Raw genomic sequence first — 27,864 nt, forward strand, 5'->3', positions numbered from 1 at the left:
TATTATAGTAGTTATATTCTTGTACATAGGAGCAGTATTATAGTAGTTATATTCTTGTACATAGGAGCAGTATTATAGTAGTTATATTCTTGTACATAGGAGCAGTATTATAGTAGTTATATTCTTGTACATAGGGGCAGTATTCTAGTAGTTATATTCTTGTATATAGGGGCAGTATTATAGTAGTTATATTCTTGTACATAGGAGCAGTATTATAGTAGTTATATTCCTGTACATTGGGGTCAGTATTATAGCGCATAGATCGATCGATCTAATATACATATACACACACGCCGTCTTTGCTATTCACTGCACTCTTATCCACATATAGTAAATGAGTCGCACATTGAGGATTTTGAGTCTCGGACCTTTATTCAGTCGCACAGCGGGGTCTTTTTCCCCTCCCCCCCACCTCTGTACTCAGGGGCTGTAGGGCGGAGGATCATTCTTCCGCTGTGTTGGAAAGACTTATTTTTTGAAGCTCACATCATATTTTCCATCTTCTTGGCTTTGGACATTAATAAGGTGCCAGATTATTGGATGGAGCTGGAGCGGCGGGGGAGTCCGGAGTCTCAGACGTCAGTGGGGTGGAGTCCACCGGGGCCTTTCCTGCGCCGTCCTTCTTACATCCTACAGAATATACAAGTAGTGAAATAAATGTGGAGTAACTATGATAATATACACAGCGCTCAGCCCACACCCGAGCCGCACAACACAGCCTCGTCACAGTGCCACATCCAGCGCCATCAGTACCTGTATGACGGGGTTTTTTTTATATGTGGGTGGTGATTAGTGGATGACAGCATAAATTATAGCAGGAAAAAAAAAATAAAAAAAATATATATATATATATATAGTGTGTATGTGTGTGTGTGTGTATATATATAATATATATATATATACATATATATATATATATATATATATATATATATATATATAAATAAATAAATCACACAGTATTGGTGTATTATGATTGTGTACAACACTCCCCCCTTGTGGCCACTGCTGCTCACTGCATGCACTCATTTTTGCAGACGAGGTATGACACAACAAATGTTTGCGCAGAGACTGATCACTCCAACAATACCCGCCTCCGGGCGTCATATACAGGCTGCAGGCACGGGGACGCAGATATGAGATATAGAAGATGCTCTATATGAGCCTTATATGTGCAGCAGACGCACTGGATTCTCTCCTATGTGACAGATTGGTTCATAGTAAATTGTGTCCACCATAACGGGATTTTGTGTTTTTATACAAAGAGTAAATGCATAAAAAACAAGAGAGAAATCGCACTGTGTGCACACAGCCTTATAAGATAAAAGCCGGCGGCCACCTCTAGGGGGAGCTCTCTGCATCCGGCTGTGCACAGCTGTACAGTGAGCTCCCCCTGGTGGAGGCTGCAGGGCTGTGCAGCACAGATCAGCTGAGCGTTGTGGCCCCTATAGTCCACCAATCAGTGGCTGTACCCTGTATTGGTTGATGTTACCTTGGCGGAGAACACATGATGGCTTCGTGGACGCGTTGGCCGCCACTTTCTCCGCCTCTCCTCCCCCGGCTATTTTGCGAGCCACATAGCGGCAAGCTGCAAATAACAAGAAATGTTGTAAAACTTGTTCTTATACAAGGAAATGTAGAAAGAGAGAAACCCTCTAATGTCACCGCCCCGGACCCCGGATCAGGGGCAAAGCACAGAACGGGGGCAGCAGAAGGGAAGATCGCGAGGACCGCAAACAATAGATGTGACCACCGTTCCTCCCAACCTCCCTGTACACGTGCTCCATTGCCACTCACATCCTGCCTGTCTGAGCACCCAAGCATGGTAGTGTCCGCTCATCACTAGTTACCAGTACTGAGCACCTGAGCATGGTAGTGCCCGCTCATCACTAGTTACCAGTACTGAGCACCCGAGCATGGTAGTGCCCGCTCATCACTAGTTACCAGTACTGAGCACCTGAGCATGGTAGTGCCCGCTCATCACTAGTTACCAGTACTGAGCACCTGAGCATGGTAGTGCCCGCTCATCACTAGTTACCAGTACTGAGCACCTGAGCATGGTAGTGCCCGCTCATCACTAGTTACCAGTACTGAGCACCTGAGCATGGTAGTGCCCGCTCATCACTAGTTACCAGTACTGAGCACCTGAGCATGGTAGTGCCCGCTCATCACTAGTTACAAGTACTGAGCACCCGAGTATGGTAGTGCCCGCTCATCACTAGTTACCAGTACTGAGCATCTGAGCATGGTAGTGCCCGCTCATCACTAGTTACCAGTACTGAGCACCTGAGCATGGTAATGTCCGCTCATTACTAGTTACGAGTACTGAGCACCCGAGCATGGTAGTGCCCGCTCATCACTAGTTACCAGTACTGAGCACCCGAGCATGGTAGTGCTCGCTCATCACTAGTTACCAGTACTGAGCACCCGAGCATGGTAGTGCCCGCTCATCACTAGTTACCAGTACTGAGCACCCGAGCATGGTAGTGCTCGCTCATCACTAGTTACCAGTACTGAGCACCTGAGCATGGTAGTGCTCGCTCATCACTAGTTACCAGTACTGAGCACCCGAGCATGGTAGTGCCCGCTCATCACTAGTTACCAGTACTGAGCACCCGAGCATGGTAGTGCCCGCTCATCACTAGTTACCAGTACTGAGCACCCGAGCATGGTAGTGCCGGCTCATCACTAGTTACCAGTACTGAGTACCCGAGCATGGTAGTGCCCGCTCATCACTAGTTACCAGTACTGAGCACCCGAGCATGGTAGTGCCGGCTCATCACTAGTTACCAGTACTGAGTACCCGAGCATGGTAGTGCCCGCTCATCACTAGTTACCAGTACTGAGCACCCGAGCATGGTAGTGCCGGCTCATCACTAGTTACCAGTACAGAGCACCCGAGCATGGTAGTGCCCGCTCATCACTAGTTACCAGTACTGAGCACCCGAGCATGGTAGTGCCCGCTCATCAGTAGAGACCATTAGAAAATCTTGGATGTATAAAATTAACTTAAAAAATTTTGCAAATGATGATGATTTGGGGACACGGTGTATTAGAAAGTTACAGACCGTGCGCTGTCACTAGGGGTAGTTTACTCTTTGCAGGTGGTGCTGCACCTCATCCTGCTCCCACTGCGCCTGTCATCTGACACAATGGGCAGCACTCACCATTAATGATCAGTCACACCATGGTGTCCTGTGGTCGTCCTGCTGACGGTCTCTGTGTGTCGGGGTCGCCTTGCTGACGGTCTCTCTGCCTCTCCTTGTTTGTGGCCACCACTCCTCTATTACACAAGTATTTTGCAATGCAGGAGGGGGAGGGGGCTGCAGAGCATGCTGGGAAAGCCAGCCTCCGCCAGATCCTTACTCTGCACTTCCTCCTGAGCTCTGCAGCATCAGCACAGTGTGCAGAGCCGCCGTCACCGGGGAGGTGCACAGTATCAGGGCCCAGGAAGGAGCCAGGGCAGGGGGGATTGGGCATTAGTGGACCGCACAGGGCCCATATACTGTACTTTGTATTGAATTACTGAAATAAATTAACTTTTTGATGATATTCTAATTTATTGAGATGCACTTGTGTCGGAGGGTCCACATGTTGATAAATGTATGCCACTGTAGGTCTGGGCAGGTGCGGACTGGCCCACCGGAGGGCAGGTGAATTCCCTGGTGGGCCCTTCTACATGAGAAGTAGTCGGCACTATACACTTGATTTACTACATACAAAGGCAGAATTTCATCATTAATTTACCCAACATTCTGATTATTTAATAACATAGGTAGATTTGTGAATGGTAAATGTAATATTTAATTGTGGACCCTCAAAGTCATTGTTTCTGGTGGGCCCTTCACACTCCAGTACTCCAGACACTGGGGTCTCCTGCTCTCTCGGGTGTACGGGCTCCGCACCTTCTGAGCGTCTTATTCTCCGGTCAGGGTTTATTCACCTTTCTTGTAGTCAGATATACCGTAATTATTTTATTTATTACGTTTCCCTCTGGATTTGCCCGTCTTGCAATATGACCGGAGCGGCAGAATATCTATAGACCCGGTCCTGGTGACTCCGCGCATTATTAATATTCGTGCTCCTTACAGCCTGTATTCTGCAGGTCATCTTGATTGACGTCTTGTTTTCCTCCTTCCAGATCAGGGCCGTTTCCTCCTTGGAATGGTGGAGGCAATGGAGAGTCCTCCAGCGTCACCGATCTGTAGGTCCTGGCAGTGCCCCGACGGCAGCTTCACCAAGACCATTCTACAGCCGGGCTCGGGGGTGGACAAACCCAAAGAAGGTGCCCGCTGCACCATATTCCTGGAGGCTCCCGGAGACCCCACTACCACAGACGCCGGCTATCCTGCAGGCAGCTGGGTGCAGATAGAATTGGGGGAAGGCGATACCGGCCGGGACCGTCTCGTTGACCAATGTCTTGAAACCATGGTTCCCGGAGAGGTCTGCAGGGTGGACCGGGCTCTGGGATCTCAGTTTGTCTTGAGGTTCGAAAGCTTTGAAGGTGGAAAGGAGACGTGGGAATTGGATGTGAGCGAGAAGATTAAGAGGGCGATGAGGGATCGGGCGGCGGGGGGGAAGGCGTACCGAGACGGGAACCTGGAGGGGGCAGAGCGACGATATGCCCGAGCGCTCAGACTTCTGGTGTGTACACCGAGAGAGGCAGAAGAGGAGAAAATAGCTCTGCTCTCCAACATGGCGGCCTGTGACCTCAAGAGGGGAAGATTACGCGAGGCCGAGGTGAGGTGCACCCGAGTCCTGGACAAGAGCCCCGAGCACCTGAAAGCTTTGTACAGGAGGGGCACGGCCAGAGCCGGCATGTCAGACTGGACGGGGGCGAGGGCGGATCTAGAGAAAGTGCTGAAGCTGGATCCAGGGAACAAGGAGGCCCGAAGAGAAGTCAGCAAAGTCCGGGAAAAGCAGAAGAGCGCGCAGGCGCAGATCAGTAAGGCGCTAGGGAGAATGTTCCTATAACACGTAGCCTGCACCAAATACCGCCATAAAGTCACGGGGGAGGGGGCGTCACACGGGGGGAGGGGGCGTCACACGGGGGAGGGGGCGTCACACGGGAGAGGGCAGCGTCACACGGGAGAGGGCAGCGTCACACGGGAGAGGGGGGCGTCACACGGGGGAGGGGGGCGTCACGCGGGGGAGGGGGCGACACACGGCGAAGGGGAGCATCAAACGGGGGAGGGGAGAGTCACACGGGGGAGGGGGCGTCACACGGGGGAGGGGGCGTCACACGGGAGAGGGGAGCGTCACACGGGAGAGGGGAGCGTCACACGGGGGAGGGGGGCGTCACACGGGGGAGGGGGCGTCACACGGGGGAGGGGAGCGTCACACGGGAGAGGGGAGCGTCACACGGGAGAGGGGAGCGTCACACGGGAGAGGGGGGCGTCACATGGGGGAGGGGGGCGTCACACGGGGGAGGGGGCATCACATGGGGAGGGGGCGTCACACACGGGGGAGGGAGATCACACGGGGGAGGGGGCGTCACACAGATTATATCACACAGCAGATGACATCACACAGAGGAGGGGACATCACAGATTATATCACACAGGGAGGGGGCACCACATAGAGGAGGCGACATCACAGGTGACATCACACAGGGGAGGGGACATCACACGGGGGAGGGGGCATAACACAGAGGAGGGGACATCACACGGGGGAGGGGGCATAACAGAGGAGGGGACATCACACAGGGGAGGGGACATCACACGGGGGAGGGGACATCACACGGGGGAGGGGGCATAACACACACAGGAGGGCACATCACATACAGAGGAGACATCACACGGAGGAGGGTTCATCACACACACCGTCCTCTGCCAGTTGTCACCTGAGGGGCTGCAGTCTGATGGGGGCTTCACTGTACATCTGCTGAGAGGACGGACTCAGGGAATTGTCCATAAACGCCCGGTGTCTGGAGGGAGGCGCTGGATGTCTGTGTAATATGTGTACAAATAAACTATATAATTTCTTCCAATTCTTTTCTTATTTCTGCTTTGTTGCCTCCTTCCTGCATCGTCTTACACCGGTTTTAGACGTCCGTGTTTAATCAAGTACCAGTCACATGCATAGTTATGGTCACATGTGTGTCACACGTGTGACATCCGTGTTTGCATACGTGTGACACGGACCGGGTAAACACGTGTCTATGCAATGAAAAGATGTTCTATATTTACCTGTATCCAGCGATGCTGCCTCCCGCTCCTGACCCCCGCTGATTATTTTCATTGATTATTCACCGCAGTGAGCAGCTGGGAGCAGGGGCATGGCGGGGACAGCACCGCCGAGGACCGCATCGCTGAGCACATTGCCAGTGACAGGGGAGTATACAGGAAATCCCAATGAACTCTCATGAACCCCTGGAAGTCACCATCGTGACACTCGCTGTAGCGCAGTTGTCGCAGTTGGTGTCATGAGGAGATCATCAGAGTTCATTGGGAACTCCGATGACCTCCTGGACATCCCTGCACACACTGCTGGCAGGATACTCACCGGTCACTAGCGATGTCCCCAGCATCGGCGGTGCTGTCTCCAGCGCTGTCACCGCGCTGCCTCTGCTCCCAGCTGCTCACTGCAGTGAATAATCAATGCATACAATGCGCAGGGGTCAGGAGCGGGAGGCAGCAGAGCCAGAGACAGGTAAATATAGAACATCTTCTTATTTAAAAACCCGTGTTTTCTCCAGTCCGTGTCACACTGATGTCACACGGATCACTTCAGTGTGCGGTCCATGTGACACCCGTGCTGCCGGAGAAAAAACGGGACACGTCTCTGTGTAAAATAGCGGGGCCACACGGTCCGTGTGAGAGTGCACAATAGGGTAACATGGGTACGTGTGACATCCGTGTTAAAAACAGATGTCACACGTACCTGAAACAAGGATGTCTGAAACCAGCCTAATGAACAACCTCTCTGCCATTGACCCACTTGGAGAATATAAAGCAGGATTATCCCACACACTATATGCAGAGTGGTGTCTGTGCCGGGTCTCACACAGCCGCAAAAAGAAAGGCTAAGGCCGTGTAGCTCGCCTCACATTATGGGAACAGGTCTCATAAAACCGAGAGGAGAGGCGTCGAGCTGTGGCAGCTGGAGTAGCCGAAATCACAGCTGCTGCCTATGCAGAGCGCAGTAGTCAAGATGAGTTATATATACACACACACACACACCACATATTTAGTAATGAAGCAGACAGACACTTCCTGGAGAAATACAGGGAATTTATTAATTTATTCACATAATATTACAGATATTCCCAAAATAATGTTTCAAAGGCAAACGAACACGGAGATGAAATGAAAGCTGTAAGCCCGATGTCCGAGTGGGGTGCGTTCTCTGCCCTCATTACATTCAGATGTTTTTCAAGTCCGCAAAATCGTGTAAAAAGTTCAACCTCTTGAGCCTAAAGCACATGTGATATAATTCCGTTTTTGGAATCGGGGCTTTTAGACTCCTTCCTGCTGATCGGGTGAGAGAGCTAGCCCTTCTTTTATATTATTTATTTTACTTACCTCTATAGCACTATCAAGTCCCTTCCTTCCGCTAAACCCCTTAGATGCTGCAGTCATCAATGACAGAGGCATCTAAGGGGTTATGGCAGGTTGTGTAATACAGAACTGAGTGCAAGATCAAAGGAACGAACATCTAGCGAAAAAAACAAACACTTAAATAGATTCTTACAATTAATGTATGAAAATAAGTTTCCATATTCTACATTTCTAAAGGCCCCGTTACACGCAACGACGGATCTAACGATATATCGCTGGGGTCATGGATTCTGTGACGCACATCCGGCATCGTTAGCGACGTCGTTGCCTGTGACACCAACGAGCGACCGTTAACGATGGAAAATACTCACCGAATCGTCCATCGTTGACACGTCGTTCATTTTAAAAAATTGGTGATCGTTGAGGACGCAGGTTGTTCGTCGTTCCCGAGGCAGCACACATCGCTATGTGTGACACCTCGGGAACGACGAGCTACAGCTTACCTGCGGCCGCCGGCAATGAGGAAGGAAGGAGGTGGGCGGGATGTTACGGCCGCTTATCTCCGCCCCTCCGCTTCTATTGGGCGGCCGCTTAGTGATGCCACTGTGACGCCGCACGAACCGCCCCCTTAGAAAGGAGGCGGTTCGTCAGCCACAGCGACATCGCTAGGCAGGTAAGTCCGTGTGACTGCTCCGAATGATATTGTGCGCCACGGGCAGCGATTTGCCCATGACGCACAAACGACGGGGGCGGGTACGCTCACTAGCTATATCGCTGCGTGTGATGGGGCCTTAACAGTTTGATATCTCTGAGGTATAGGCATCTGCTCACCCCCTTTCTGGACATGATAATGGCTTCTCTCCCGTGTGATTACTTTTCTGATGTCTAACTAGACCTATTTTTCGGGCAAAACATTTTTCACAATCTGGACATGAAAACGGTTTATCCCCAACATGAATTCTCTGGTGTCTGACAAGTTTGGAATTTGATACAAAACATTTCCTACATTCTGGACAGGAGTACGGCTTCTCCCCTGTGTGCGTTCTCTGGTGTATGACCAGATTTGATTTGTAAGAAAAACTTTTTTCACATTCCGTACATGAAAACGGCCTCTCCCCCGTGTGACTTCTCCGGTGCCTGATAAGTTTGGAATTGGATACAAAACATTTCCCACATTCTGTGCAGGAAAACGGCTTCTCCTTGGTGTGGATTCTCTGATGGATGACAAGGTTCGATTTGTAGGAAAAGCATTTGTCACATCCCGGACACGCATGTGGCTTCTCTTCTGTGTGAATTTTCAGGTGATCAAAAAGATGTCTTTTATCTTTGAAGCTTTTCTCACATTCGGGACAGGTGAACGGCTTCTCCCCCGTGTGAGTATACTGGTGTCTGACAAGTTTCGACTGAGATATAAACAGTTTCCCACATTCTGTACATGTAAATTGTTTAGTACTTTGTGATTGAGCAGGAGACCTCCGGAGATGGGTGGGATGAGATGATGAGTTTCTTCTGTTAGTGACTGATGGTAAAGTCGGGGTAATAAAGTGTTCTCCATGAATATTACGTCCAAGATCAAAATGAGAAGGGAGGGTGCTCCACTGGGGTTTTGCAGGGACAGCTATTGGGAATAAAGGTAAATATGTGTATAAGCACAATACATGGGGTGGAGATTACAGCTGTAAAAAGCATTGTTTTCTACCTACAGATTAGATATATCAAAGCTTTGTGCCAGATAATCTCCAATGAACTGGAGAAAATATTAAATAGTTGACGGCAAAGTTAATTTTGGATTCAAATGTTACCTGTGAGCAGGCATTCCCAATATAAATTAAAGGCACCACCTTTAACTCCTTTTGTACTGTAGCCCAGCAATCTGTACATTGCGAACACTTCTCTACAAATCCCTATATTAAAAAAAAATGGCCTAATACCGACCCTGGATCATTCAGCCAGCACTGTAAATCCCACACCTGCGCAGTTGAAGCATAGGTCTGTGCAGGCACACTATGCTCTAATCTGTACATTGTTTACCCTGCTCTACAAGGTCACTAATAAATATGTTAGCATAATATATAAATAATAATAAAATACAATAAATTAAAAGATGGCCCAATACCGACCCTGCATCTTTCAGCCAGCACTGTAAATCCCACGCTTGTGTAGTTTAAGCACAGGTCTCTACAGGTACACTATGCTCTACCCTGCAAAGCACAGAGCAAAGAACTATAATACTACATAGGCACTGGTAGTAGAAGAGCCAAGCATGCCATCGCTGTATGGATGGTGTAGGACGCATCATCCACGCCAATCAAGGCAGGGATAGAGGAGGCGCTGGGCAAAAACCAGCACGCCTATCAGACTGCGTCAATTAACAAACGGCACCGGAGAATTATAAAAAGTATTTTTGGATATGCAGAGGAAGATCGCAATTTAAAAAAACAGCTTTCTGGACTGCAGTGCAAGAGGAGCTAGAAGTTGTGGCTTTAGTTTATTATTGGGAAAACCTGCTGACAGGATCCCTTTAAGGACAGAAGAACTGGTTTGATTTTTTTACCTACTTCATTTTCATAAAATTCCATTTCCAATAAACATCTCAGAATTTTGATGATTGGGAAACGTTAGGTGCCCGGCATAGTAACATTGTGAATAAATCTATAGATTGTACTGATGGAACGGGGTGGAGAATAGCAGACAGTGTCATCTGTGAATGTGGCTCTCCTCTCCAGGCCGGCTCTTTCTCACCTGTGCTGACAATAGTCAGAGTCTCCTCTTCGCTCCTCAGGACGTCACCTCGGTAATACTCCTCGTCTCCCTCCGTCTCTTCCACTTTGACAATAATCAGGTCGTCAATCTAAAATGAAAATTTACTAAATGAAATACAGTATAATGTAGAGATGTCTACTTGTGGCTCTTTTATGCCCTCATACCTGCTCAACTTGTAGGACCTTAGGATTTTCCGTTGGATCTTCCCGAGAATAGAGCGGACGGGGACAACCTGATGCATCTGTAAGAACAAGTAGAATTACAAAATGGAACATGACTGAGTTACCATTAATAGTGGGCTTCAGTATTGAAGGGATCACCAAAAACAGCAGGTACAACAGGAGTCAGTACTGGGCCCTCTTCTTTTAATATAATTATTAATGACCTTGTAGAGAACATACAAAGAAGAATTTCAATATCTGCAGCTGATACTATGCTCTGCGAGGAAAGTACCGTAACACAAGGGAGGATAATTTAATATTACAGGAGAGATTTATGTAAGCTGCAGGCCTTGGCAAAGAAATGGCAATTCAGGTTTAATGTAGATAAATGTAGTTCATGGACTTGGACCGAGGGAATATAATGTACAATTATATCCTAAGTGCTAAAACTATCCATACGGGTGGACGGTAAACTCAACTTCTGATGAGTGCCAGGCATCTGCTGCCAAGGCAAATGAAATTATGGGAGACAGTAAAAGAATTAGAGATGATACTAGTCACTACACTACTGTGTACAATAAGGACAGAGCTGAACTAGAGCGGGTGAGGAGATGATCAACCAAAGTTATTAAGGGAATGGGTGACTGCAGAAGATGTTTAACCCTCATCAGATATGGTGATTCTTTACTGTGCAAGCAGTGAGAATATGAATTCTTTACTGTATGAGCAGTAAGACTATGGATATTTTACTGTATGAGCAGTGAGATGATGGAATATTTACTTTACAAGCAGGGAAATTATGGAATTATTTTTTTTTTACTGTACTACGAGAGGCTGCTGAGAAGTCTTTGGCTTTACCCAGAACGAAACGTGATAGGATGATGAAACTTTCCATTTATTCCACATACTCTCCACTGATGACAACACACTTCTTACATCGGTATTCCAAGTTCTGTAAGCCTAGCAAAAAGAAGGATTTCGGTTGTGCCTCAAACCAGGCATCCGTAGCAGCCATGGCATCAGAAATGGTGTGAATTTGGTACCCTAGAGGTGTTTCTTCAGGTTTGGAAACAGATGATATTCAGAGGGAGCTAGATCTGGTGAATAAGGTGGGTGGTCACCAGCTGGAAGCCCAGCTCTGCCAGTTTTGCCGGGGTCACTTGTGCAGTGTGAGCAGAGGTGTTGTCTTGCAGGAATAAGTTTCCTTTGGACAACTTGCAGCACCTTTTGGCCTTCAGAGCTGCCTTCGATTGGTCCCAAAGTTCAATGTCATACCTTGCATGGATGATGGAACCCTTTTGAAGGTAGTCCACTAGCAGAACGCCCTCCTTATCCCAGAACACAGACGCCATCACCTTAGTGGCTGATTTTTGCACCCTGAACTTCTTTGGACGAGGAGAACCGCTGTGCCTCCACTCTTGACTGCTCCTTGTTTTCAGGGTCATACAAATAAATCCAGGTGTCATCCATAGTGACCAGTCCATCCAGGAAGTTCTTATCAGTCCGGAAACGCTGACAAATGGAGCGGGACGTTTTCACTCGCTGCTTCTCTGATCTGTTGTCAGACATTTGGGGACCCACTTTGCAGAAGCTTCCTCATGTCCAAATGTTTATGAATAATGACGTAAACATATTCACTGGAAGTCCCCATGATGTCCACTATTGCTTTAGCTGAAATTGGTAGATTCTCCAGTATGATATTGTGCGCAGCATCGACGATCTCCGGAACAACAACCACTCTCAGGTGTCCAGGACGTTCCTCATCATTGGGGCTGAAGTGGCCCGTTTTACATTTGGCAACCCAGTTCTTATCTGCGGAATATGAAGGGCATTGATCCCCCAATGCCTGCGACCTATCACCATGAATATCCTTCGTAGACGTTCATTGCAGAAACAAGTATTTTATCCCTCCTCTGCCCTCAGTTGCTGTGAATATCGTATTAGACTCTGCTGTTTTGTTTTCCCGCGTGCGTAGAACAGTGTTGCCATAGGCAACAAACACAACATTTTTAAAACATATATTAGACACATAAGGCTTTCATGTGATGCAACATTCGTTACCATAGAAACAAAAAAAGATCAGAAAGCCAAAGACTTATCAGCAGCCCCTCGTCTCAGTGAGACCATGGATTCTTTACTGTACGAGCAATAAGACTATGGAATGTGGTAATGGTTTATTCACTACTAAAATTCATGCAGGGCCCGGATGCGTCTACTGGAAAATAAAACATTATCGGTCACAGACATTGGATTCTGCGCTGGACCGTTCATCCTGGGAACGAGTCTGATGGCCGTATGTGGAGCTCTGAAGGATTTATCCCCCTAATATGGGGCAGTTGGATTTGCCCCATGGGGTGTTTGACTTCATTTGGATAATATGATAATATAATATGTTAATTAGGTTATGGGTTGAATTCTATAGAATTCTGCCCTCAACCTCACAACTATGAAGTATAGATGCCTACTTTTTTTGTGATCCACAAGGCTGCTTTCTTGTGGACAGTCGTCTCTCCCCGGTGGTGTGCGGGGCCGGTGCTCCTCCATCAGGACGTCCTTGTACTGGTCCTTGTGTCCCTCCATATACTCCCACTCCTCCATGGAGAGATAGACGGTGACGTCCTGACACCTTACAGGGACCTGACAGAGACATTATATACCGCCCCGTCATCCCCCAGACACATTATACACCGCCCCGTCATCCCCCAGACACATTATACACCGCCCCGTCATCCCCCAGACACATTATATACCGCCCCGTCATCCCCCAGACACATTATACACCGCCCCGTCATCCCCCAGACACATTATACACCGCCCCGTCATCCCCCAGACACATTATATACCGCCCCGTCATCCCCCAGACACATTATACACCGCCCAGTCATCCCCCAGACACATTATATACCGCCCCGTCATCACCCAGACACATTATATACCGCCCCGTCATCACCCAGACACATTATATACCGCCCCGTCATCACCCAGACACATTATATACCGCCCCGTCATCCCCCAGACACATTATACATCGCCCCGTCATCCCCCAGACACATTATATACCGCCCCGTCATCCCCCAGACACATTATATACCGCTCCGTCATCCCGCAGACACATTATATACCGCCCCGTCATCCCCCAGACACATTATATACCGCCCCGTCATCCCCCAGACACATTATATACCGCTCCGTCATCCCGCAGACACATTATATACCGCCCCGTCATCCCCCAGACACATTATATACCGCCCCGTCATCCCCCAGACACATTATATACCGCCCCGTCATCCCCCAGACACATTATATACCGTCCTGTCATCCCCCAGACACATTATATACCGCCCCGTCATCCCCCAGACACATTATATACCGCCCCGTCATCCCCCAGACACATTATATACCGCCCCGTCATCCCCCAGACACATTATATACCGCCCCGTCATCCCCCAGACACATTATATACCGCCCCGTCATCCCCCAGACACATTATATACCGCCCCGTCATCCCCCAGACGCATTATATACCGCCCCCTCATCCCCCAGACACATTATATACCGCCCCGTCATCCCCCAGACACGTTATATACTTCCCCGGCATCCCCCAGACACGTTATATACCGCCCCGGCATCCCCCAGACACATTATATACCGTCCCGTCATCCCCCAGACACATTATATACCGCCCCGGCATCCCCCAGACACGTTATACACCGCCCCATCATCACCCAGACACATTATATACCGCCCGGCATCCCCCAGACACATTATATACCGCCCCGGCATCCCCCAGACACGTTATACACCGCCCTGGCAGCCCTCACCTCTCGGGTCAGCACTCGCAGGATCTTATGGATGATCTCCAGGACCTTCTGCTCGTGATCTCCAGGAATGGTCGGTGATGGAGGCAGCATGATGACGCTGTGGCCCTTGCTCCGTCTTCTTGGTACTTGGGGTTTGGAGCCGGTTGTCAGACACTTTGCAGATTTCTTCACCATCATATAATCCTGTGTATAGAGAGACACTGACAAATATCATCTCTCCACCATTACTACGTATGGGAAAATGTCATTCCCAGCAGTCCTCACCTCCCCGGTCAGCAGGTAGATGATCTCCAGGGTCAGGTCTAAGATCTGCTCAGCCATTGTGCAGGGCGTCAGAAAACGTGCAAGAATGGGGCGGCCGGGAGAGCGGAGACTCCTAGAGGAAGAGGAAGAGGAAACGCTCAGTACTGGAGATGAGAGAACTCTCAGCTGGTCTGGAAGCCCCACGGAACCGCTCTCACCCGCAGCTGCCCCAAGGAACGGCTCTCACCCCCGGCCGCCCCACGGAACGGCTCTCACCCTCGACCGCCCCACGGAACGGCTCTCACCCTCGACCGCCCCAAGGAACGGCTCTCACCCTCGACCGCCCCAAGGAACGGCTCTCACCCTGGACCGCCCCACGGAACCGCTCTCACCCTCGGCCGCCCCACGGAACGGCTCTCACCCGCAGCTGCCCCACGGAACGGCTCTCACCCTCGACCGCCCCACGGAACGGCTTCTCACCCCGGGCCGCCTCATGGACCGGCTCTTACCAGCAGCTGCCCCGCGGAACGGCTCTCACCCTTGGCCGCCCTGTGGAATGGCTCTTACGTTGCCCCCAATTGGACTGGCTCTCACCCGCAGCTGCCCAGCAGAACGGCTATTATCAATGGCTGCCCTGCGGAATGGCTCTCATCTGGCCCCCAATCGGATCGGCTCTTACCCGAACGGCTCTAACCCCGGGCCGCCTTGTGGAACAGCTCTTACCCGCAGTTGCCCTGCGGAACAGCTCTCACCTGTGGCCGCCCCGTGGAATGGCTCTTACCCCAGCCGCCCTGCGGAACGGCTCTTACCTGGCCACCAATTGGACCAGCTCTTACCCGTGGCCGCCCCGTGGAACAGCTCTCACCTGGCCCCCAATCGGACTGGCTCTTACCCGCAGCTGCCCTGCGGAACAGCTCTCAACCATGGCCGCCCCGTGGAACGTCTCTTACCTGGCCCCCAATCGGACCGGCTCTCACCTGTACACCATATTCCAATCACCCATAAATCATCTTTTTGTTCCTTCTTAAGGTGATCCCCAGCAATGCGATAATCATAAAGAGGAGCCTCTGAGAGCGCTCAGTCTCCGATTCTCCACAGATGGAAATGGACATTAAAGGAATTGTCCAGTAAGAACAAGTTACCACCGAGCCCGATCTCTGGGACCCGCACTGGTTGGCAAAACGGGGACCTTTTACCCCTGTAGGACTGGAGCGGCGGTGCGTATGCTCGAGCACCGCCTGCACATACGCACTGCCGCACCATTCTGGCGGGATAAAAGGTCTACATCTTGACAATTGGTGGAGGTCCCAGCGGTCGGACACCTACAGATCAGCCGGTCATCACCCACCCAAAGTCCTACCCGGACACCCCCTCTACAGTCAGCAGCATGGGTAATGGCGGCGCTCGTCCTGACTGACGGAGGCTCACGGTAGAGGACGTTTTTGATCTGGAGGATTCAGTCTCCGGGGGCAGAGCCGCTCCATCACCTGTCCTATGCGTCTGTTCACACCGGGGAGCTTTTGGAAGCACTGACTGCTCCGCACCAAAACTAATGAAACGGATGGTAAAACCGCACACGGACCGGACACTGATGGGAGAGCGACCATTATATGTGTATGAGAATCACTGACGTCTGAATAAGGCCATATATATACACAGTATACATTTATATATATATATATATATATAAGACAGACCGCAGGCGCCGCCATCAATCAGAATTCAGTCCTGGTCATTGCGGATCTAGAAATCTGAGCAGTGACCGGGGGAGCAGCACAAGCGCACTTACCTGGACGTCCGGTGAGGGCCAATATCACCTGTACTCAGCGCACGGACTGACCAGGGACATGCCAGGACTCCGCAGCACAGCCAATGTGGGGAGCCCTGCTGATATCACAGTCATGTGACCACACAAGGGGCGGAGCCTGGACCCAGTGCACCATTCATACACACAGGAAGTGAGAAAAAGGGAATGCGACTAACTGCAGACTCCCTCCTCTCCATCACATGACCGTGACATCACCAAAGGTCCTCTGTGCAAAAGCAGCGCCCTTACCCATCAGGGGTGTGAATATATATGCACACACAGCATGTGCGCTCATGTGTTATTAAAAAAAAATATATATATCCTTCTTAATTGTACATAGATGTCCGTACATGTCTCATGTCATTTGGAGATGCCTTTTTCAAATGAATAAAATTTGATTTACAAAAATTATACATATATATATACACACATACACACACACACACACATATATATATATATAAATATATATATATATATATATATATATATATACACACACACACATATACATATATAAGTATATATATGTATATATGTGTGTGTATATATATATATATATATATATATATATACACACACACTATATAATATGTATATATATATGTATATACACTTATATATATATATATACTTTTATATATATATATATATATATATATATATATATATACACATATACATATATATATACACATTTTATATATGTATATATATATATATATATATATATATATATATATATATATATATATATATATACATACTTACAATCTTGCACAGATCACTTAGTCTGCAAAAACTCACCGATATGTGAACAGCTCCATAGACTATAAAAAACAGCCGGTGCTTCACTTCCCCTCCACGGGTCCAGCGCTCTCTCTACCACTGCCCAGGATTGCTGCTAACATCATGTTGGCAGCGCTGCAGCCAATCACTGAGCTCAGCGGCTCGTACTACTGACATGGCGGCTGGATATGGGGCCTGTGAATGGATCCCTTGCCGATTCTGACCCATAAAACATTGCTGAGAATAGGACACGCGCTGAGCTTAACCCATTAACGACCTGTGAGGTTTATTTTCATCACCGGTTGCTCAGAAGGGAGTATGGAGAAGGATCAGGAGCAGAATCTGCAGCGGATGCCAGCTGTGTTATACAGCTGACGTCTGTTAGGTACAAGTGGCCTAATGTCTCAGTCTAGGTAAGGTTCTTAAAGGGGTTGTCCACAACTTTACATGTCGCTTTCATGTGAAATTATAAGCATTTCATTACTTTATCAAATCCTTGTGTCACCTGAGCTGCTCACATGATCTCTGGCTGACAATCTCCGACTTCTTGTGATGTCGCATCAGATTCTCCCTCACTTCCTGGCATTGGAAACTAATGGGTGGGCGGGGCTTGCCTCCTGTGTGGGCGGGCCTTGTCACACGTGGGAGGCGCTAGTCAGCAGAGCTCACTCGGTAACTGTGAATGCTGACATCTGTCCCTGCGGCCCCAGCCCTCTCCTACCGTATCTGTATGCATAATTTACATGTGCACACACTGCTATATACCCTGTGTACTGTGATATATATATAGTATAGTATATATACCCTGCTGTATTCTGTTTATAATATTCAGATCTCTTGTTGAATATATAATAATATATATATATATATATATATATATATATATATATATATATATATATATATATATATATATATTAGTGACCACAGCAGCGCTCCCATCACAGAACTCAAGATGCAACTGACTGAGCTGCTGGGGTGAAATGATGGTTCTGCGATCCCATAATAGTAACAATGACCAGTATAAAACATGAAAGAATCTTTATTCTTTTTTAAGGCCTGGATATCCCCTTCAAGTAGTTGTCTTTGGTGTATGGTATTGCCTGTTAAGCAGTTGTGTTTGGTGTATGGCATTGCCTGTTAACAATTGTCTTTGGTGTATGGCATTGACAATTAAGCAGTTGTCTTTGGTGTATGTCATTGCCTGTTAAGCAGTTGTCTTTGGTGTATGGCATTGCCTCTTAAGCAGTTGTCTTTGGTGTATGGCATTGCCTGTTAACAATTGTCTTTGGTGTATAGCATTGCCTATTAAGCAGTTGTCTTTGGTGTATGTCATTGCCTGTTAAGCAGTTGTCTTTGGTGTATGGCATTGCCTGTTAAGCAGTTGTCTTTGGTGTATGGCATTGCCTGTTAAGCAGTTGTCTTGAATTTATGGAATTGCCTGTTAAGCAGTTGTCTTTGGTGTATGGCATTGCCTGTTAAGGAGTTGTCTTGAATGTATGGCATTGCCTGTTAAGCAGTTGCCTTTGGTGTATGGCATTGCCTGTTAAGCAGTTGCCTTTGGTGTATGGCATTGCCTGTTAAGCAGTTGCCTTTGGTGTATGGTATTGCCTGTTAAGCAGTTGTCTTTGGTGTATGGCATTGCCTGTTAAGCAGTTGCCTTTGGTGTATGGTATTGCCTGTTAAGCAGTTGTCTTTGGTGTATGGCATTGCCTGTTAAGCAGTTGTCTTTGGTGTATGGCATTGCTTTTTAAGCAGTTGTCTTTGGTGTATGGCATTGCCTGTTAAGCAGTTGTCTTTGGTGTATGGCATTGCTTTTTAAGCAGTTGTCTTTGGTGTGTGGCATTGCCTGTTAAGCAGTTGTCTTGGGTGAGGGGCAATGCCTGTTAAGCAGTTGTCTTTAGTGTATGGCATTGCCTGTTAAGCAGTTGTCTTTGATGTGGGGCATTGCCTGTTAAGCAGTTGTCTTTGGTGTATGGTATTGCCTGTTAAGTAGTTCTCTTTGGTGAGGGGCATTGCCTGTTAAGCAGTTGTCTTTGGTGAGGGGCATTGCCTGTTAAGCAGTTGTCTTTGGTGAGGGGAATTGCCTGTTAAGCAGCTGTCTTTGGTGTATGGCATTGCCTGTTAAGCAGCTGTCTTTGGTGTATGGCATTGCCTGTTAAGCAGTTGTCTTTGATGTGGGGCATTGCCTGTTAAGCAGTTGTCCATGTTGTGTGGCATTGCCTGTTAAGCGGTTGTCTTTGGTGTATGGCATTGCCTGTTAAGCAGTTGTCCATGTTGTGTGGCATTGCCTGTTAAGCGGTTGTCTTTGGTGTATGGCATTGCCTGTTAAGCAGTTGTCCATGTTGTGTGGCATTGCCTGTTAAGCAGTTGTCTTTGGTGTATGGGAATTGCCTGTTAAGCAGCTGTCTTTGGTGTATGGCATTGCCTGTTAAGCAGTTGTCTTTGGTGTATGGGAATTGCCTGTTAAGCAGTTGTCTTTGGTGTATGGTATTGCCTGTTAAGCAGTTGTCTTTGGTGTATGGTATTGCCTGTTAAGCAGTTGTCTTTGGTGTGGGGCATTGCCTGTAAAGCAGTTGTCTTTGATGTGGGGCATTGCCTGTTAAGCAGTTGTCTTTGGTGTATGGCATTGCCTGTTAAGCAGTTGTCCATGTTGTGTGGCATTGCCTGTTAAGCAGTTGTCTTTGGTGTACGGCATTGCCTGTTAAGCAGTTGTCCATGTTGTGTGGCATTGCCTGTTAAGCAGTTGTCTTTGGTGTATGGCATTGCCTGTTAAGCAGTTGTCCATGTTGTGTGGCATTGCCTGTTAAGCGGTTGTCCATGTTGTGTGGCATTGCCTGTTAAGCGGTTGTCCTTGGTGTATGGCATTGCCTGTTAACAATTGTCTTTGGTGTATGTCATTGCCTGTTAAGCAGTTGTCTTTGGTGTATGTCATTGCCTGTTAAGCAGTTGTCTTTGGTGTATGGCATTGCCGGTTAAGCAGTTGTCTTTGGTGTATGGCATTGCCTGTTAAGCAGTTGCCTTTGGTGTATGGCATTGCCTGTTAAGCAGTTGTCTTTGGTGTATGGCATCGCCTGTTAAGGAGTTGTCTTGAATGTATGGCATTGCCTGTTAAGCAGTTGCCTTTGGTGTATGGCATTGCCTGTTAAGCAGTTGCCTTTGGTGTATGGTATTGCCTGTTAAGCAGTTGTGTTTGGTGTATGGCATTGCCTGTTAACAATTGTCTTTGGTGTATGGCATTGCCTATTAAGCAGTTGTCTTTGGTGTATGTCATTGCCTGTTAAGCAGTTGTCTTTGGTGTATGGCATTGCCTGTTAAGCAGTTGTCTTTGGTGTATGGCATTGCCTGTTAACAATTGTCTTTGGTGTATAGCATTGCCTATTAAGCAGTTGTCTTTGGTGTATGGCATTGCCTGTTAAGCAGTTGCCTTTGGTGTATGGCATTGCCTGTTAAGCAGTTGCCTTTGGTGTATGGTATTGCCTGTTAAGCAGTTGTGTTTGGTGTATGGCATTGCCTGTTAACAATTGTCTTTGGTGTATGGCATTGCCTATTAAGCAGTTGTCTTTGGTGTATGTCATTGCCTGTTAAGGAGTTGTCTTTGGTGTATGGCATTGCCTGTTAAGCAGTTGTCTTTGGTGTATGGCATTGCCTGTTAACAATTGTCTTTGGTGTATAGCATTGCCTATTAAGCAGTTGTCTTTGGTGTATGTCATTGCCTGTTAAGCAGTTGTCTTTGGTGTATAGCATTGCCTGTTAAGCAGTTGTCTTTGGTGTATGGCATTGCCTGTTAAGCAGTTGTCTTTGGTGTATTGGCATTGCCTGTTAAGCAGTTGTCTTTGGTGTATGGCATTGCCTGTTAAGCAGTTGTCTTGAATTTATGGAATTGCCTGTTAAGCAGTTGTCTTTGGTGTATGGCATTGCCTGTTAAGGAGTTGTCTTGAATGTATGGCATTGCCTGTTAAGCAGTTGCCTTTGGTGTATGGCATTGCCTGTTAAGCAGTTGCCTTTGGTGTATGGCATTGCCTGTTAAGCAGTTGCCTTTGGTGTATGGTATTGCCTGTTAAGCAGTTGTCTTTGGTGTATGGCATTGCCTGTTAAGCAGTTGCCTTTGGTGTATGGTATTGCCTGTTAAGCAGTTGTCTTTGGTGTATGGCATTGCCCGTTAAGCAGTTGTCTTTGGTGTATGGCATTGCTTTTTAAGCAGTTGTCTTTGGTGTATGGCATTGCCTGTTAAGCAGTTGTCTTTAGTGTATGGCATTGCCTGTTAAGCAGTTGTCTTTGATGTGGGGCATTGCCTGTTAAGCAGTTGTCTTTGGTGTATGGTATTGCCTGTTAAGTAGTTGTCTTTGGTGAGGGGCATTGCCTATTAAGCAGTTGTCTTTGGTGAGGGGCATTGCCTGTTAAGCAGTTGTCTTTGGTGAGGGGAATTGCCTGTTAAGCAGCTGTCTTTGGTGTATGGCATTGCCTGTTAAGCAGCTGTCTTTGGTGTATGGCATTGCCTGTTAAGCAGTTGTCTTTGATGTGGGGCATTGCCTGTTAAGCAGTTGTCTTTGGTGTATGGCATTGCCTGTTAAGCAGTTGTCTTTGGTGTATGGCATTGCCTGTTAAGCAGTTGTCTTTGGTGTATGGTATTGCCTGTTAAGCAGTTGTCCATGTTGTGTGGCATTGCCTGTTAAGCGGTTGTCTTTGGTGTGTGGCATTGCCTGTTAAGCAGTTGTCTTTGATGTGGGGCATTGCCTGTTAAGCAGTTGTCTTTGGTGTATGGGAATTGCCTGTTAAGCAGTTGCCTTTGGTGTATGGCATTGCCTGTTAAGCAGTTGTCTTTGGTGTATGGTATTGTCTGTTAAGCAGTTGTCTTTGGTGTATGGTATTGCCTGTTAAGCAGTTGTCTTTGGTGTGGGGCATTGCCTGTAAAGCAGTTGTCCATGTTGTGTGGCATTGCCTGTTAAGCAGTTGTCTTTGATGTGGGGCATTGCCTGTTAAGCAGTTGTCTTTGGTGTATGGGAATTGCCTGTTAAGCAGCTGTCTTTGGTGTATGGCATTGCCTGTTAAGCAGTTGTCTTTGGTGTATGGGAATTGCCTGCTAAGCAGTTGTCTTTGGTGAATGGTATTGCCTGTTAAGCAGTTGTCTTTGGTGTAGGGCATTGCCTGTAAAGCAGTTGTCTTTGATGTGGGGCATTGCCTGTTAAGCAGTTGTCTTTGGTGTATGGCATTGCCTGTTAAGCAGTTGTCCATGTTGTGTGGCATTGCCTGTTAAGCAGTTGTCTTTGGTGTATGGCATTGCCTGTTAAGCAGTTGTCCATGTTGTGTGGCATTGCCTGTTAAGCAGTTGTCTTTGGTGTATGGCATTGCCTGTTAAGCAGTTGTCCATGTTGTGTGGCATTGCCTGTTAAGTGGTTGTCCATGTTGTGTGGCATTGCCTGTTAAGCGGTTGTCCTTGGTGTGGGGCATTGCCTGTTAAGCAGTTGTCTTTGGTGTATGGCATTGCCTGTTAACAATTGTCTTTGGTGTATGTCATTGCCTGTTAAGCAGTTGTCTTTGGTGTATGCCATTGCCTGTTAAGCAGTTGTCTTTGGTGTATGGCATTGCCTTTTAAGCAGTTGTCTTTGGTGTATGGCATTGCCTGTTAAGCAGTTGTCTTGAATTTATGGAATTGCCTGTTAAGCAGTTGTCTTTGGTGTATGGCATCGCCTGTTAAGGAGTTGTCTTGAATGTATGGCATTGCCTGTTAAGGAGTTGTCTTGAATGTATGGCATTGCCTGTTAAGCAGTTGCCTTTGGTGTATGGCATTGCCTGTTAAGCAGTTGCCTTTGGTGTATGGTATTGCCTGTTAAGCAGTTGCCTTTGGTGTATGGCATTGCCTGTTAAGCAGTTGCCTTTGGTGTATGGTATTGCCTGTTAAGCAGTTGTCTTTGGTGTATGGTATTGCCTGTTAAGCAGTTGTCTTTGGTGTATGGTATTGCCTGTTAAGCAGTTGTCTTTGGTGTGGGACATTGCCTGTAAAGCAGTTGTCTTTGATGTGGGGCATTGCCTGTTAAGCACTTGTGTTTGGTGTATGGCATTGCCTGTTAAGCAGTTGTCTTTGGTGTGTGGCATTGCCTGTTAAGCAGTTGTTTTTGGTGTATGGCATTGCCTGTTAAGCAGTTGTCCATGTTGTGTGGCATTGCCTGTTAAGCAGTTGTCTTTGATGTTGGGCATTGCCTGTTAAGCAGTTGTCTTTGATGTATGGGAATTGCCTGTTAAGCAGCTGTCTTTGGTGTATGGCATTGCCTGTTAAGCAGTTGTCTTTGGTGTATGGTATTGCCTGTTAAGCAGTTGTCTTTGATGTGGGGCATTGCCTGTTAAGCAGTTGTCTTTGGTGTATGGCATTGCCTGTTAAGCAGTTGTCTTTGGTGTATGGCATTGCCTGTTAAGCAGTTGTCTTTGGTGTATGGTATTGCCTGTTAAGCAGTTGTCCATGTTGTGTGGCATTGCCTGTTAAGCGGTTGTCTTTGGTGTGTGGCATTGCCTGTTAAGCAGTTGTCTTTGATGTGGGGCATTGCCTGTTAAGCAGTTGTCTTTGGTGTACGGCATTGCCTGTTAAGCAGTTGTCTTTGGTGTATGGTATTGTCTGTTAAGCAGTTGTCTTTGGTGTATGGTATTGCCTGTTAAGCAGTTGTCTTTGGTGTATGGCATTGCCTCTTAAGCAGTTGTCTTTGGTGTATGGCATTGCCTGTTAACAATTGTCTTTGGTGTATAGCATTGCCTATTAAGCAGTTGTCTTTGGTGTATGTCATTGCCTGTTAAGCAGTTGTCTTTGGTGTATGGCATTGCCTGTTAAGCAGTTGTCTTTGGTGTATGGCATTGCCTGTTAAGCAGTTGTCTTGAATTTATGGAATTGCCTGTTAAGCAGTTGTCTTTGGTGTATGGCATTGCCTGTTAAGGAGTTGTCTTGAATGTATGGCATTGCCTGTTAAGCAGTTGCCTTTGGTGTATGGCATTGCCTGTTAAGCAGTTGCCTTTGGTGTATGGCATTGCCTGTTAAGCAGTTGCCTTTGGTGTATGGTATTGCCTGTTAAGCAGTTGTCTTTGGTGTATGGCATTGCCTGTTAAGCAGTTGCCTTTGGTGTATGGTATTGCCTGTTAAGCAGTTGTCTTTGGTGTATGGCATTGCCTGTTAAGCAGTTGTCTTTGGTGTATGGCATTGCTTTTTAAGCAGTTGTCTTTGGTGTATGGCATTGCCTGTTAAGCAGTTGTCTTTGGTGTATGGCATTGCTTTTTAAGCAGTTGTCTTTGGTGTGTGGCATTGCCTGTTAAGCAGTTGTCTTGGGTGAGGGGCAATGCCTGTTAAGCAGTTGTCTTTAGTGTATGGCATTGCCTGTTAAGCAGTTGTCTTTGATGTGGGGCATTGCCTGTTAAGCAGTTGTCTTTGGTGTATGGTATTGCCTGTTAAGTAGTTCTCTTTGGTGAGGGGCATTGCCTGTTAAGCAGTTGTCTTTGGTGAGGGGCATTGCCTGTTAAGCAGTTGTCTTTGGTGAGGGGAATTGCCTGTTAAGCAGCTGTCTTTGGTGTATGGCATTGCCTGTTAAGCAGCTGTCTTTGGTGTATGGCATTGCCTGTTAAGCAGTTGTCTTTGATGTGGGGCATTGCCTGTTAAGCAGTTGTCCATGTTGTGTGGCATTGCCTGTTAAGCGGTTGTCTTTGGTGTATGGCATTGCCTGTTAAGCAGTTGTCCATGTTGTGTGGCATTGCCTGTTAAGCGGTTGTCTTTGGTGTATGGCATTGCCTGTTAAGCAGTTGTCCATGTTGTGTGGCATTGCCTGTTAAGCAGTTGTCTTTGGTGTATGGGAATTGCCTGTTAAGCAGCTGTCTTTGGTGTATGGCATTGCCTGTTAAGCAGTTGTCTTTGGTGTATGGGAATTGCCTGTTAAGCAGTTGTCTTTGGTGTATGGTATTGCCTGTTAAGCAGTTGTCTTTGGTGTATGGTATTGCCTGTTAAGCAGTTGTCTTTGGTGTGGGGCATTGCCTGTAAAGCAGTTGTCTTTGATGTGGGGCATTGCCTGTTAAGCAGTTGTCTTTGGTGTATGGCATTGCCTGTTAAGCAGTTGTCCATGTTGTGTGGCATTGCCTGTTAAGCAGTTGTCTTTGGTGTACGGCATTGCCTGTTAAGCAGTTGTCCATGTTGTGTGGCATTGCCTGTTAAGCAGTTGTCTTTGGTGTATGGCATTGCCTGTTAAGCAGTTGTCCATGTTGTGTGGCATTGCCTGTTAAGCGGTTGTCCATGTTGTGTGGCATTGCCTGTTAAGCGGTTGTCCTTGGTGTATGGCATTGCCTGTTAACAATTGTCTTTGGTGTATGTCATTGCCTGTTAAGCAGTTGTCTTTGGTGTATGTCATTGCCTGTTAAGCAGTTGTCTTTGGTGTATGGCATTGCCGGTTAAGCAGTTGTCTTTGGTGTATGGCATTGCCTGTTAAGCAGTTGCCTTTGGTGTATGGCATTGCCTGTTAAGCAGTTGTCTTTGGTGTATGGCATCGCCTGTTAAGGAGTTGTCTTGAATGTATGGCATTGCCTGTTAAGCAGTTGCCTTTGGTGTATGGCATTGCCTGTTAAGCAGTTGCCTTTGGTGTATGGTATTGCCTGTTAAGCAGTTGTGTTTGGTGTATGGCATTGCCTGTTAACAATTGTCTTTGGTGTATGGCATTGCCTATTAAGCAGTTGTCTTTGGTGTATGTCATTGCCTGTTAAGCAGTTGTCTTTGGTGTATGGCATTGCCTGTTAAGCAGTTGTCTTTGGTGTATGGCATTGCCTGTTAACAATTGTCTTTGGTGTATAGCATTGCCTATTAAGCAGTTGTCTTTGGTGTATGGCATTGCCTGTTAAGCAGTTGCCTTTGGTGTATGGCATTGCCTGTTAAGCAGTTGCCTTTGGTGTATGGTATTGCCTGTTAAGCAGTTGTGTTTGGTGTATGGCATTGCCTGTTAACAATTGTCTTTGGTGTATGGCATTGCCTATTAAGCAGTTGTCTTTGGTGTATGTCATTGCCTGTTAAGGAGTTGTCTTTGGTGTATGGCATTGCCTGTTAAGCAGTTGTCTTTGGTGTATGGCATTGCCTGTTAACAATTGTCTTTGGTGTATAGCATTGCCTATTAAGCAGTTGTCTTTGGTGTATGTCATTGCCTGTTAAGCAGTTGTCTTTGGTGTATAGCATTGCCTGTTAAGCAGTTGTCTTTGGTGTATGGCATTGCCTGTTAAGCAGTTGTCTTTGGTGTATTGGCATTGCCTGTTAAGCAGTTGTCTTTGGTGTATGGCATTGCCTGTTAAGCAGTTGTCTTGAATTTATGGAATTGCCTGTTAAGCAGTTGTCTTTGGTGTATGGCATTGCCTGTTAAGGAGTTGTCTTGAATGTATGGCATTGCCTGTTAAGCAGTTGCCTTTGGTGTATGGCATTGCCTGTTAAGCAGTTGCCTTTGGTGTATGGCATTGCCTGTTAAGCAGTTGCCTTTGGTGTATGGTATTGCCTGTTAAGCAGTTGTCTTTGGTGTATGGCATTGCCTGTTAAGCAGTTGCCTTTGGTGTATGGTATTGCCTGTTAAGCAGTTGTCTTTGGTGTATGGCATTGCCCGTTAAGCAGTTGTCTTTGGTGTATGGCATTGCTTTTTAAGCAGTTGTCTTTGGTGTATGGCATTGCCTGTTAAGCAGTTGTCTTTAGTGTATGGCATTGCCTGTTAAGCAGTTGTCTTTGATGTGGGGCATTGCCTGTTAAGCAGTTGTCTTTGGTGTATGGTATTGCCTGTTAAGTAGTTGTCTTTGGTGAGGGGCATTGCCTATTAAGCAGTTGTCTTTGGTGAGGGGCATTGCCTGTTAAGCAGTTGTCTTTGGTGAGGGGAATTGCCTGTTAAGCAGCTGTCTTTGGTGTATGGCATTGCCTGTTAAGCAGCTGTCTTTGGTGTATGGCATTGCCTGTTAAGCAGTTGTCTTTGATGTGGGGCATTGCCTGTTAAGCAGTTGTCTTTGGTGTATGGCATTGCCTGTTAAGCAGTTGTCTTTGGTGTATGGCATTGCCTGTTAAGCAGTTGTCTTTGGTGTATGGTATTGCCTGTTAAGCAGTTGTCCATGTTGTGTGGCATTGCCTGTTAAGCGGTTGTCTTTGGTGTGTGGCATTGCCTGTTAAGCAGTTGTCTTTGATGTGGGGCATTGCCTGTTAAGCAGTTGTCTTTGGTGTATGGGAATTGCCTGTTAAGCAGTTGCCTTTGGTGTATGGCATTGCCTGTTAAGCAGTTGTCTTTGGTGTATGGTATTGTCTGTTAAGCAGTTGTCTTTGGTGTATGGTATTGCCTGTTAAGCAGTTGTCTTTGGTGTGGGGCATTGCCTGTAAAGCAGTTGTCCATGTTGTGTGGCATTGCCTGTTAAGCAGTTGTCTTTGATGTGGGGCATTGCCTGTTAAGCAGTTGTCTTTGGTGTATGGGAATTGCCTGTTAAGCAGCTGTCTTTGGTGTATGGCATTGCCTGTTAAGCAGTTGTCTTTGGTGTATGGGAATTGCCTGCTAAGCAGTTGTCTTTGGTGAATGGTATTGCCTGTTAAGCAGTTGTCTTTGGTGTAGGGCATTGCCTGTAAAGCAGTTGTCTTTGATGTGGGGCATTGCCTGTTAAGCAGTTGTCTTTGGTGTATGGCATTGCCTGTTAAGCAGTTGTCCATGTTGTGTGGCATTGCCTGTTAAGCAGTTGTCTTTGGTGTATGGCATTGCCTGTTAAGCAGTTGTCCATGTTGTGTGGCATTGCCTGTTAAGCAGTTGTCTTTGGTG

General features: G+C 47.2%; 2 protein-coding genes and 1 long non-coding RNA gene across 3 annotated transcripts; 1 reads left to right on the top strand and 2 right to left on the bottom strand.

Annotated features, from left to right (window-relative positions):
• Positions 1-346: 346 nt before the first annotated feature.
• LOC142250311 (uncharacterized) lies at positions 347-3,307 on the bottom strand. Its single transcript, XR_012725170.1, has 3 exons — positions 3,168-3,307; positions 1,493-1,588; positions 347-630 (listed from the first exon to the last, which is right to left on the bottom strand). It is a non-coding gene; the product is annotated as an uncharacterized LOC142250311 (long non-coding RNA).
• Positions 3,308-4,144: 837 nt separating this feature from the next.
• Positions 4,145-4,992, top strand: LOC142250312 (FK506-binding protein-like). The gene has a single exon (XM_075322454.1). The coding sequence runs from the start codon at positions 4,165-4,167 to the stop codon at positions 4,972-4,974; it is 810 nt and encodes a 269-aa protein (XP_075178569.1). The 5' UTR covers positions 4,145-4,164; the 3' UTR covers positions 4,975-4,992.
• A 2,223-nt stretch (positions 4,993-7,215) lies between these two features.
• On the bottom strand, positions 7,216-17,649 carry LOC142250313 (gastrula zinc finger protein XlCGF66.1-like). The gene is made up of 7 exons (XM_075322455.1): positions 17,602-17,649; positions 14,509-14,620; positions 14,245-14,427; positions 12,889-13,060; positions 10,427-10,503; positions 10,242-10,350; positions 7,216-9,117 (listed from the first exon to the last, which is right to left on the bottom strand). Coding segments are annotated over exons 1-7 (1,446 nt in total). The 5' UTR covers positions 17,604-17,649; the 3' UTR covers positions 7,216-8,326.
• Between the last annotated feature and the right edge of the window lie 10,215 nt (positions 17,650-27,864).

Source organism: Anomaloglossus baeobatrachus, chromosome 9, assembly GCF_048569485.1.
Source record: "Anomaloglossus baeobatrachus isolate aAnoBae1 chromosome 9, aAnoBae1.hap1, whole genome shotgun sequence".
NCBI classification, from domain to species: Eukaryota; Metazoa; Chordata; class Amphibia; order Anura; family Aromobatidae; genus Anomaloglossus; species Anomaloglossus baeobatrachus.

Bases quoted from the DNA above. Each gene is read 5' to 3' on its own strand.
- LOC142250312 (XM_075322454.1), top strand. From the start codon at position 4,165: ATGGTGGAGGCAATGGAGAGTCCTCCAGCGTCACCGATCTGTAGGTCC.
- LOC142250313 (XM_075322455.1), bottom strand. The intron at 13,061-14,244 runs GTGAGGGCTGCC...TGTCTCTGTCAG, and splicing joins TGCGAGTGCTGACCCGAGAG to GTCCCTGTAAGGTGTCAGGA. The intron at 10,351-10,426 runs GTATGAGGGCAT...TTTTCATTTTAG, and splicing joins AGGTCCTACAAGTTGAGCAG to ATTGACGACCTGATTATTGT.